We start from the raw sequence: 12,341 nt of genomic DNA on the forward strand, positions 1-12,341 counted from the left end.
GAGTTGGAGTCCAAAACACCTGGAATTCCAAAGTTTTCCCATGCCTGCTCTAGAGCTTCCTGGGGATAATATATATTTATTGTATCCCACAAATGTCAATGGCCAATGGGGTTTGATGGGATTCCTTGGATGGCCGGACGCTGGCCTTTCCCCTTTTGCGCTTTGCCCTGACCTCTTGGCCACGGCTTGGACTTGACCGTTGCTTTTCTCTTTCTCTCTGTTTAGGGTCGCAGACGAACCTGAGAGAATCAGGGGACCTACGCTCACAAGGTACATTTCTGGACCCTGTCTTTCGGCAGCATATATTGTATCGTATATTTAGGTAGCATTGCACATTGGGCAGGTATCCTGCCTTGAGATTTCCCATTGCCACTTGATGGTCACTCCCAGTGGAAACTGAGTTGCTCTGGGGGACCTAGAAAATTCCTAGAGAGGACCTTTTTCGGGGGGGATACAGGTGGGTAAAACTGTATTCAGGTAGTGTTTGGGGTTTGATGTTTCCTAGGCATCCTCTCTAGGAATTTCCCAGTATAACATGATTGCCACTTCCAGTGAAAGCACATCATAGAGTTGCCCTGGAAGACCTAGAAAATTCCTAGAGAGGACATATATTTTTTGGGATACGGGTATGTAAAACTGTATCCAGGTAGTGTTTGGAGTTTTATGTTTCCTAGGTATCCTCTCAAGGAATTACACAGTACAACTTGATAGTTATATGCTGTAGACTTGCCCTAGAGGACCTGGAATATTCCTAGAAAGGATGTATTTTTTGGCAAAACGATTCTCTAGGCAGTGTACTGGATTTGACAGGGATCCTGTCTAGGAATTTCCCAGTGCAAGTTGGTGGCGGAAGCATCAAGGGATCCAGCAAATTCCTAGAGGGGAAGGCTATATAGAGAGGGGGGGCAATGTGTGATACCAGGGTTATCCAGAAGGTAGATTACGTTTTGGAATTAAAAATGAACAAAGTATAGGAGAAAACATTTACCATATGCCACACCCAAGTACCACTTCTCAACATAGTCGCCATTCAAATCTAGGCAGTTATCATAGCGATGAATGCTTGGCAACTCCTTCCCCACAAAACTCTGCCGCTTGCGTCCTCAACGCAGTGTTTTGGCGACGATGTGCAGCTGCGAAAAGGGGTGACCGGCTGGTTGAGGACGCAAGCGGCAGAGCTTTGTGGGGAAGGAGTTGGCAAGCTCATTCATCGCTATGATAAATGCCTAGATTTGAATGGTGACTATGTTGAGAAGTGGCATTTGGGTCTGGCTTTCAACCGCAAAATTAGCTTTAAAGTTTAAAAGCATTTACGGAGGTAAAAAGAAACCATTGATGGATAGAAAAGGTTTGGAGCTAACTATCTAATCTAATCCTGTTCTAATACACATAGACGGATCAAAATAACAAAGATCTGGATAGCTACATCTTGGAAAAGAGGAGCGGACAGAGTGCGGACAAAGCAGGAAACAGGAATGGCGACCAAGCCTCGTGGGTCGCTTCTTCTCTAGGGCCATAAACATTCCAAAGGGCAAATTGGGGAAGTTACATCAAAGCCCTAGGAGAGATCACATTTCTAAAGCATCAAAGGGTGGGGTTGACCTAAACAGGACATGAGGGAGGAAACAATAGTGAAGCCTAATCAAAGCATGCATGGAACTGGGGAAGGTGTCCTTAACTGTTTTTCTAGGCTTCCTATCTAACCATAGAGACTTAAGCAGTACAGGATGACATTTTTCCAACAATAAAAAAGTGAAAGGTTTATTGAACTGCACAAACCCTCAGAGGGACACCCAGGCCGCGTTCTGCATTGGGCGGGGGTCCTGCCTTGGGGTTTCCCATGGTAACGTCAGGTGGAAGTAAGGTAGAGTCCCGGTTATTCGACATAAACGGGCGGGCTGAATGTCGAATAACTGGATCTGACGGATAATAGGGAGGCCCTATTATCCAGCAAGCCGGTTGAAAAAGGTGTCCTGTGCACGTTGCTAGGTAGATAGCAAGCTACCTAGCAACATGAAGGAGCGCTTCTGCTCCTCCTCTTGGGAGGTGCCCTGCACGTTGCTAGGTAGATAACAAGCTACCTAGCAACGCGCACAAGCGCTTCGCTAAGCCGAGTGCTCACTGCTCCGCCCCTTGGGAAGCGCCTGTGCGCGTTGCTAGGTAGCTTGCTATCTACCTAGCAACGTGCACGGGCGCTTCTCTGCTCGCCGCCCTGACTTTTGGGAGGTGCCTGTGCGCGTTGCTAGGTAGATAACAAGCTACCTAGCAACGCGCACAGGCGCTTTGCTAAGCCGAGTGCTCACCGCTCCGCCCCTTGGGAAGCTCCTGTGCGCGTTGCTAGGTAGCTTGCTATCTACTTAGCAACGCGCACGGGAGCTTCTCTGCTCGCCGCCCTGCCTCTTGGGAGGTGCCTGTGCGCGTTGCTAGGTAGATAGCAAGCTACCTAGCAACGTGCAGGAGCGCCTCCCAAGGGGCCTGGGACGTCGGATAATATGGAGTGTCGGCAGGGCCGTAGCCAGAAAAAAATTTCGGGAGGGGTTTTGAAAATTTCGGGGGGGGGGGGGGGTTGAACCCCTAGCACACACCTCTCCCCGCTACAAACCTGTCAATATCTGCTTGAAATAGTGCCTGGAGGGACTCTTAATGTTTTGCGTCTCATAGACTTAGCATGGGGATTTGATTAACCAGTTAAAATTCATGAGTAAACCAGGGTTTTTTTATAACCTGAAAAATTTTGGAGGGGGTTTGAACCCCTAAAACCGCCCCCTCGCTACAGGCCGGAGTGTCGGTTAACCGGAAGTCGGTTAACCGGAACTCTACTGTATTCCCGGCTGAGCCGTGTGTGGGTCTTCCGTTTCCCCTTGCAGTGGCAATCTACCTTGGCATCAAAAGGAAGCAGAACCCCGGCTGCTCCGATTTACCTGGAATGTGAAGCTGACCAGCCCCCGCTCGGCCGAGGCCCTGCTGGCCGCCCTCCGCCAGGCCACGGACTCTGCCCACTGCTTCTGCCGCCAGACGGAGCCCTTCGTCCTCTCCTGCTCCTTCGAGAAGGCCCCCAGCGAGCACTTCTGCGCCTTCGAGGTGGAGGTCTGCCGGCTCCAGCGCCTGGGCGGACTCCACGGGGTGCTCTTCCGCCGCCAGGCCGGCACCTCCCTGGCCTTCCGCAACCTGGTGGGACGGATCTCCGACCAGCTGCAGCTCTAGCCGGCCGGACCCTCGCCGGAGACCCCCGACCCCTCCGCTCGCGCCAGAAACACACCCGGTGCCGCCCTGCACGCTTCCAACGTTTCAGGGTCCGGCGCGCCGAGGAGCTGCTCTGGGGACGGGGTCGCCTTGCAATTTGGGGGGCATTTGATGCAATTTTGGGGTGCAAAACAGGTGGGACTCTTCTGGATGAAAGTATCCAAAGGAAGGAGCGAAAACAGGCTGCGGACAAGATCCTCCACCCCGTAGTTTCAGGGATGGGTCTGATCCAGTATTGTGGTGCATTGAGGAGCTGCTCTGGGGATGGGGTCACCTTGCAATTTGGGGGGCATTTGATGCATTTTTGGGGTGCAAAACAGGTGGGACTCTTCTGGATGAAAATATCCAAAGCAAGGAGCGAGAACAGGCTGCGGACAAGATCCTCCACCCCGTAGTTTCAGGGATGGGTCTGATCCAGTTTTGTGGTACATTGAGGAGCTGCTCTGGGGATGGGGTCACCTTGCAATTGTGAGGGGATTTTGGGGAGCTTGATGCAGATTTTGGGGTGCAAAAGAGGGAGATGCCATTAGAACTCTATCCCAAGGAGGTCCCTCTATGGTTCCAACGTTTCAGGGTCTGATGCATCGAGGAGCTGCTATGGGGAGGGGGTCGCCTTGCACTTGTGGGGGGCATTTGATGCAGATTTGGGGTGCAAAAGCTGGGGGTGTCGTTAGGGCTCTTCTGGACAAAAAGTATCCAAAGGAAGGACAAGATCCTCAACCCCATACTTTCAGGGATGGGTCTGATCCTGTATTGCAATGCGTCAAGGAGCTGCTCTGGGGAGGGGTCACCTTGCACTTGTGGGGGGTTCGGGGGCGTTTGATGTGGATTTTGGGGTGCAAAAGGTGGGGGTGACATTAGGACTCTCCTGGGAGCCAAATATCCCAAGGAAGGAGGGATAACAGGCTGCAGACACCAACATTTCAGGGACTGATGCATCGAGGAGCTTGCAATTTTGGGGGGCATTCGATGCAGATTTAGGGTGCAAAAGGTGGTGATGTCATTATAGCTCTTCTGGGTGAAAAGTATCCAAAAGAAGGAGTGATAAGAACAGGCTGCAGACAAAATCCCTGTATGGTTCCAAGTTTCAGGGTCTGGTGCAGTGATTCCCAAAGTGGGCGCTACTGCCCCCTGGTGGGCGCTGCAGTGATCCAGGGGGGCGGTGATGGCACCTATTAGGACACGGGGGCGGAGCTAGAAGAGTGGGTGTGGCTTCTTCCCAAGAGCCCGAGACAGGGCTGAGAATCTATACCTCTCCTGAGGCACTTGTAGGAACACAGAGGGCGGAGCTAGGGAAGGGGGCGGGGCCTCTTTCCAAGAGCCTGAGACAGGGCTGAGCATCTATACCTCTCCTGAGAGGCCTTTTAGGACTAAAGGGCGGGGCCTCTTCCCAGGAGCAGGAGACAGGGCTGAGCATCTATACTTCTCCTGAGAGGCCTTTTAGGACTAAAGGGCGGGGCCTCTTCCCAGGAGCATGAGACAGGGCTGAGCATCTATACTTCTCCTGAGAGGCCTTTTAGGACTAAAGGGCGGGGCCTCTTCCCAAGAGTGTGAGACAGGGCTGAGCATCTATACTTCTCCTGAGAGGTCTTTTAGGACTAAAGGGCGGGGCCTCTTCCCAAGAGCATGAGACAGGGCTGAGCATCTATACCTCTCCTGAGAGGCCTTTTAGGACTAAAGGGCGGGGCCTCTTCCCAGGAGCAGGAGACAGGGCTGAGCATCTATACTTCTCCTGAGAGGCCTTTTAGGACTAAAGGGCGGGGCCTCTTCCCAAGAGCACGAGACAGGGCTGAGCCTCTATACTTCTCCTGAGAGGCCTTTTAGGACTAAAGGGCGGGGCCTCTTCCCAGGAGCAGGAGACAGGGCTGAGCATCTATACTTCTCCTGAGAGGTCTTTTAGGACTAAAGGGCGGGGCCTCTTCCCAAGAGCATGAGACAGGGCTGAGCATCTATACCTCTCCTGAGAGGCCTTTTAGGACTAAAGGGCGGGGCCTCTTCCCAGGAGCAGGAGACAGGGCTGAGCATCTATACTTCTCCTGAGAGGCCTTTTAGGACTAAAGGGCGGGGCCTCTTCCCAAGAGCTCGAGACAGGGCTGAGCCTCTGTATACCTCCCATGAGTCGCTTGTTCGAACACGGGGGTGGGGTATAAAGGTTCATCCCCATCAGGCACTTGGGAAGAGGCCCCGCCCCCTGTGTCCTGGCAGGTGCCGCAGGACAGGGATAGAAGCTCAGCCCTGTCTCAGAGCTCATAACTCCGCCCATCTGTCCTGACCGCCCATTTGTAGCCCCGCCCACCTCCCCCTCCCAGCCCTGCATCTTGGACTAGGGGAGAGGCTCAGCCCCGCCCTCTTGAGCAGGAGCCACGCCCACCCCTCTAAGCCACACTCCCTTTCCAGGGGCGCCGAGTAATATTTTTTCTGGAAAGGCAGCGGCAGGCCAAATAGTTTGGGAACCACTGGTCTGGTTTATCAAGGAGCTGTTCTCGGGATGGGGTAACCTTGCACTTGTGGAGCTGATCTGGGGGGATTCCGGGGGCATTTGATGTGGATTTTGGGGTGCAAAAGGTTGAAGGACCCTTCTGGGCAGAAAATATCCAAAGGAAGTAGGAGGGATAACAGGCTGCAGACAATGTCCTCAACCTGCAATGTTTCAGGGATGAGTCTGCTCCTGTATTGCGATGCATCAAGGAGCTGCTCTGAGGAGGGGTCACCTGGCAATTTGGGGGGTGGGTGGGGCATTTGATGCATATTTGAGGTGCAAAAGGGGGGGAGTGCCATTAGGACTCAGCACCTCAGAGCCCAAAACTATCTGGTTTTGTGGTATCCTCCTCTGCCCCGAATTAGCCCAAAAGCCAGAAGGAGTCAAGCAAATATTCCACAATTTGGGGAATTTCCAAGTCGGGAGTGGCATTATTCCAAGGGGAAGTTCTTTGGCTTATGGAGAAATTTGGAGGCAATGGAAACGGGAAGGGTCATTGGGGTAATATTCTAGTTCTGGTTCCCAGTAGTCATCCAGTGGTCATGATGGGAGGCTAAAGCCAACTCTTGCATTTCCGGAAAGAAAGAGATCCTTGGCATGGAAATGGAATGGATCATTGGGCTGCTGGGCTACTTCTGTGTTCCCAGTGGCCACCTCGCTGGTGGATGTTGTGGTTGAGATGAGAGGCTAAGTTTTGGCATTATATCAACTCTGAGCAGCTTCCCATTGCCGTTCCAGCAAGAAAGAGATTGATCCCTGGTATGGAAATGGGATTAGTCACGGGGTTGGTATCCTAGTTATGTGTTCTCCGCGGTCATCTTGTTGTCCGTAGCGGTCAAAATATAATATTACGCCGCTTGGCATGACCTCTATTCCTTTTCAATTACAAACAAGAAGGATATTGTGTTGTCAAAGGCTTTTATGGCTGGATTCACTGGGTTGCTGTGAGTTTTCCAAGCTGTCTGGCTATGTTCCAGAAGCATTCTCTCCTGACGTTTCGCCCACATCTGTAGCAGGCATCCACAGAGCTGTTGGAAACTAGGAAAGTGGGATTTATATATCTCTGGAAAGTCCAGGGAAAGTCCAACTCTTGTCTGTTGGAGGCAAGTGTGAATGTTGCAATTGGCCTTGCCTATGCAAAGCCTGGTTGCTTCCTGCCTGAATCCTTTGTTGGGGAGTGTTAGCTGGCCCTGATAGTTTCACTTCTGGAATTTATTTTATTTATTATTTATTTATTATTTCCAATATTTCTATCCCACCCTTCTCACCCGAAGGAACTCATGGAGGCGTACAATTGACAACAATTCGATGCTGACACATCATTAAAAACAACCAGCATATAAACTCTGTTACAAATAGTTAAATACAGTATAAAATATAAAACACTATCTGTGCCCAGCCACGCGTTGCTGTGGCGAAGTCTGGTGGTATGGGAAATAAAGTATTGAGGAATTGGTAGTAGTTAAGGTAAAGGTTTTACCTTACATTAAGTCCATTATAAATGGGTTATATAGCTGTGTGGAAGGGCCTTGAGTCTGCACTGCCATATAATCCAGTTAAAATAAGATAATCTGTGGAAGAGGCCTAAGTGAGGCCTAACTCTGCCTGTCCCCTGGGCTGAGTGGGTTGCAAGGAGACCAAGTGGGCGGAGCTTAGCCTTCTAACTGGCAGCAATTGGATAAAAACAATTATTCCTCTCCCTCTAATTAGGACTTTATTTTTCTTTTTGTTGTATGAACGTAGAGGCATGGATGCGGGGTTGTGCTGCCAAGTTTAGTGTTTCTGGGATGTGTAGTTTTGTTGTTTTGTCCTAGGCCGAAATTTCATTACCCATTTATATATAGATATGGTTAAAATCTGTTCATCCGAATTCCCCAGAGTGTTGTTCTTTATTTACTGTCCTGATTTTAGTGGGTTTTTTAAAAACACTGCAAGGCCATTAAATGCTAATCAATGTGATTAGTTGCAACATTCACACTTGCCTCCAATGAAGTTCTTTCTCCCACCCTGGACATTATTCCACAGATATATAAATCTCACTTGTCTAGTTTCCAACAGACTTCACAACCCCAGTGGATGCCTGCCATAGATGTGGGAGAAACGTCAGAAGACAATGCTTCTGGAACATAGCCATACAGCCCAGAAAACTCACAGCAACCCAAGAAGGAGATTATTCGGCAATGAAATTGGGTTGGTTCATATTGGGCAGCTAGTCTCGTTCTGTGGTTGCAAGTGATCTTTTGGCGTCCGTGGGCGGCTTGACGTTGTGGTCATTCTGAGTAGCTTTCCATTGTAAATTTCAGGCAGGAAAAAGATGGAAATGGGGTAGAGCAGTGATTCCCAAAGTGGGCGCTACCGCCCCCTGGTGGACGCCGCAGTGATCCAGGGGGGCGGTGATGGCACCTATTAGGACACGGGGGCGGGGCCAGGATAGGGGCGGGGCCTCTTCCCAAGAGCCTGAGACAGGGCTGAAAATTCTATACCTCTCCTGAGGCTCTTGTTGGGAAACAGTGGGCGGAGCTAGAGAAGGGGGCGGGGTCTCCTTCCAAGAGCCTGAGACAGGGCTGAGCCTCTATACCTCTACCTTTTAGGACTAGGGGCGGGGCCTCTTCCCAAGAGGAGGAGTAGGAGGATGGCAGAGGGGACCATGCACTACCCCATGGATTGAATAAGAGCAGGTCTTGAGGCGCTGCACCCAGTGTGACCACCTTCCCTGGCTTGTGCTGGAATCTTTGTAGCCTGATCTTCAGAGTCTTCATTATGGCTTTGTTTGCACTCTCTACTTCTCTGAGGTGCTTGTTAGAACACAGGGTGGGGTAAAGAGGTCCAGTCCTGTCAGACACTTGGGAAGAGGCCCCGCCCCCTCCTCTAGCCCCGCCCACTGTGTCCTCACAGGTGCCGCAGGACAGGGATAGAAGCTCAGCCCTGCCTCAGAGCTCGTAACTCCACCCATCCAGTCCTGGCCGCCCATTTGTGGCCCCGCCCACCTTCCCTCAGCCCCGCCCTCTTGAGCAGGAGCCACGCCCACCCCCTCTAAGCCCCGCCCCCTTTCCAGGCGGTACCGAGTAATATTTTTTCTGGAAAGTGGTCGGCAGGCCAAATTAGTTTGGGAACCACTGGGGTAGACTTTGGTACCAATATTGTTGTCATCTGATGTCAGTCACGGTTAAGGCCAAAGCACCGCTTGGCATTGTGGTCACTCTGGTCAGCTTTCCATTGCAATTCCAGACAAGAAAGAGAGACTTGGCATAGAAATGAGATGGGTCATTGGGAAGTTCTGGTGGTCATCCGGCAACCATAACGGTCAAAGAGAAAGCCGCTCGATGTTAACAGTGACTCCGGGCAGATACTTGGCATGGAAATGGGAAATGGTCATTGGGATGATAGATGGGTGATGTGGTCCATAACGGTCAAAGCGGCTCAAGTCAACGGCAATCCCGGGCAGCTTTCTGCCGTAGTTCCCTTCGTTGCGGTCACTTCGAGACCCCATATATTGCTGGACTTTTTTTTTTTAAAAAAAGGGAAAAAACAATCATCCCCAATGAAACCACCGGTGCTGTGACTGACCGCTCGCTCTCTGGCGGAGGCTGGCCTTCGCAAGGGCCGGGTCAAGGGCTTGCTCGGACCATTCGCCCCAAAGAAACCGGACATCTCCCCGCCGGAGCTGGACACATCCAATGGATGCCGTGGACTGGGCTGCTTGACACTTTAGAAGCCTTGGACTGGCCGTTGGGGGCTGAGGATTGGTCTGGACGATGGGCCGGTCAGTGGAGTGAGTCAGGGCAGGAGGGGAGGGGTCTTGGTCCTTGTTTGGGGGGCGCATGGGGGTCCTCATTGGGGGGACACTGGTGTTTGGCAGCTCTTTCGTGGGGGACAAATATAAGTGGGTTCCTTCCTCGTTTCCCTTCTCCTATTCTATACACTGGTCTCTCCCACCTCCCCTGCCCCAAACCTTGCCCCCTCCCCACCTGTACAGACCCCTCCCCTGTAAATACGAGTCCCATTATCCCCCCTGTATCCTCGGATAGAGATATTCATGAGCCAGCCCAGTAGCCTTGGGACGATTGTAAGTTATTCCGGCCCCGGAGCAAACGGTCTGTACCCAAACCCTTAATAAACGTAGAAAGCCTCCTCCTGGGTTTCTTGCGTGGTCCTTCCTGTGATGCTCTGCACATGCTCCAGGGACGTGAATTATTATTATTATTGTTATTGTTATTACTATTCCTGGGTCTCTTGCGTGGTCCTTCTCGTGATGCTCTGCACATGCTCCAGGGATGTGAATTATTATTATTATTATTATTATTATTACTATTCCTGGGTCTCTCGCGTGGTCCTTCCCGTGATGCTCTGCGCATGCTCCAGGGATGTGAATTATTATTATTATTATTATTATTATTATTATTATTATTATTATTATTATTATTATTATTACTATTCCTGGGTCTCTTGCGTGGTCCCTCCCGTGATGCTCTGCACATGCTCCAGGGATGTGAATTATTATTATTATTATTATTACTATTCCTGGGTCTCTTGCGTGGTCCCTCCCGTGATGCTCTGCACATGCTCCAGGGATGTGAATTATTATTATTATTGTTATTGTTATTACTATTCCTGGGTCTCTTGCGTGGTCCTTCTCGTGATGCTCTGCACATGCTCCAGAGATGTGAATTATTATTATTATTATTATTATTATTACTATTCCTGGGTCTCTCGCGTGGTCCTTCCCGTGATGCTCTGCGCATGCTCCAGGGATGTGAATAATAATAATAATAATAATAATAATTATTATTATTATTATTATTATTATTATTATTACTATTCCTGGGTCTCTCACGTGGTCCTTCCCGTGATGCTCTGCGCATGCTCCAGGAATGTGAATTATTATTATTATTATTACTATTCCTGGGTCTCTTGCGTGGTCTTTCTCATGATGCTCTGCACATGCTCCAGGGACGTGAATAATAATAATAATAATAATAATTATTATTATTATTATTATTATTATTATTATTGTATGACACAGCAAACAAGATAGATATGCTGGATTTCGTATCCCAAAATCACAAGTCGAACACGTCTCAAGTGTCTAGGACTGTTGTTGTTGTTGTTGTTGTTGTTGTTATTATTATGTGTATTTATATCCCACTTTTTCTCTCCATATGGGACTCAAGAACATCTGGAATCACTTTTTGAAAGTCCTTCTCCCGGCACTTTGCATATGCTCCAGGGATGTGAATAATAATAATAATAATAATAATAATAATAATAATAATAATAATAATTATTATTATTATTATTATTATTATTATTATTATTATTATTATTATTTATGACACAGCAAACAAGATAGATATGCTGGATTTCGTGTGTGTGTGTATATCTATCTATCTATCTATCTATATATATATATATATATATATATCCATTAATCTTATAAAAGTATTTTCCCCTGAAATATATATTAATCTCTGATACAGATACATAGGCATTTCCCTCTGCAAGCCTTTGCAATCCCTATGTATCTTTTTATTTGTATCTAATCTATCTATATACATTAATTTTATATATGAATTTCCCCCTCATATTTTATATATGAATATTTTATATATGAATTTCCAAGTACCTGTATATCTGTATCTATGTGTATACATTATTTTATATATGACTTTTCACCTCACATGTTTGCAAGTCTTTGCAAATCCTATACAGATATAATTATCTATATATAGAGAGGTGTCTAGTTAGATAGATATGAGCATAGGGCTTGCAAATATTGCAGGGATTTCATTGGGATCTACAGTAGAGTCTCACTTATCCAAGCCTCGCTTATCCAAGCCTCTGGATTATCCAACACATTTTTGTAGTCAATGTTTTCAATATAGCGTGATAATTTGGTGCTAAATTCGTAAATACAGTAATTACAACATAACATTACTGCGAATTGAACTACTTTTTTCTGTCAAATTTGTTGTATAACATGATGTTTTGGTGCTTAATTTGTAAAATCATAACCTAATTTGATGTTTAATAGGCTTTTCCTTAATCCCTCCATATTCGCTTATCCAAGCTTCTGCTGGCCCATTTAGCTTGGATAAGTGAGACTCTACTGTATTTTTATTTTGAAATTGACCCGTAGCTGCTGCATTTTCCACCCTTGGCTTATACTCGAATCAATAAGTTTCCCCAGTTTTTTTTGTATTAAAATTAGGTGCCCCGGCGTATATTATGGTCTGCTTATACTCGAGTATATACGGTAATAATAATAATAATAATAATAATAATAATAATAATAATAATAATAATAATAATAATAATGTTCATTATTATGTTTATGTATACCCTACTTTATCTTTCCTGAGGGAGACTCTATTAAATTGAAAACTCCCTACTGTTTTCAAAAGGTGCATCTACACTGTAGAATTAATCCAGTTTGACTCCAATGCTATGCAATGCTGGGAGTTGTAGTTTCCCAAAGCCCAAGAGGGCCGGATTTCGAATCCCAGGATTGCACTGCATTGCAACACAGCAGTCAAAGTGGAGCCAAACCGCATTAATTTGGCACTGTAGATGGACCTCTTTGGCGACTCGTTTCTCAAAAGAAAACCAGACCAAGGAGAAG

The 12,341-nt window shown here is 47.9% G+C and overlaps 1 protein-coding gene across 2 annotated transcripts in view; it reads left to right on the plus strand.

The window, feature by feature from the left end:
• Positions 1-9,437, plus strand: part of mark4 (microtubule affinity regulating kinase 4) — a 104,064-nt gene extending 94,627 nt beyond the window's left edge. The window contains exons 16-17 of one of the 2 annotated variants that reach the window (XM_062962899.1): positions 226-270; positions 2,868-9,437. In XM_062962899.1, the coding sequence (XP_062818969.1) occupies positions 226-270; positions 2,868-3,204 (382 nt within the window). In that variant the 3' untranslated portion in view covers positions 3,205-9,437. The remainder of the gene's footprint in view (positions 1-225; positions 271-2,867) is intronic. The other variant, XM_062962900.1, reaches the window with a different exon arrangement.
• Positions 9,438-12,341: the final 2,904 nt, after the last annotated feature.

Source organism: Anolis carolinensis, unplaced genomic scaffold, assembly GCF_035594765.1.
Source record: "Anolis carolinensis isolate JA03-04 unplaced genomic scaffold, rAnoCar3.1.pri scaffold_10, whole genome shotgun sequence".
NCBI lineage: Eukaryota > Metazoa > Chordata > Lepidosauria > Squamata > Dactyloidae > Anolis > Anolis carolinensis.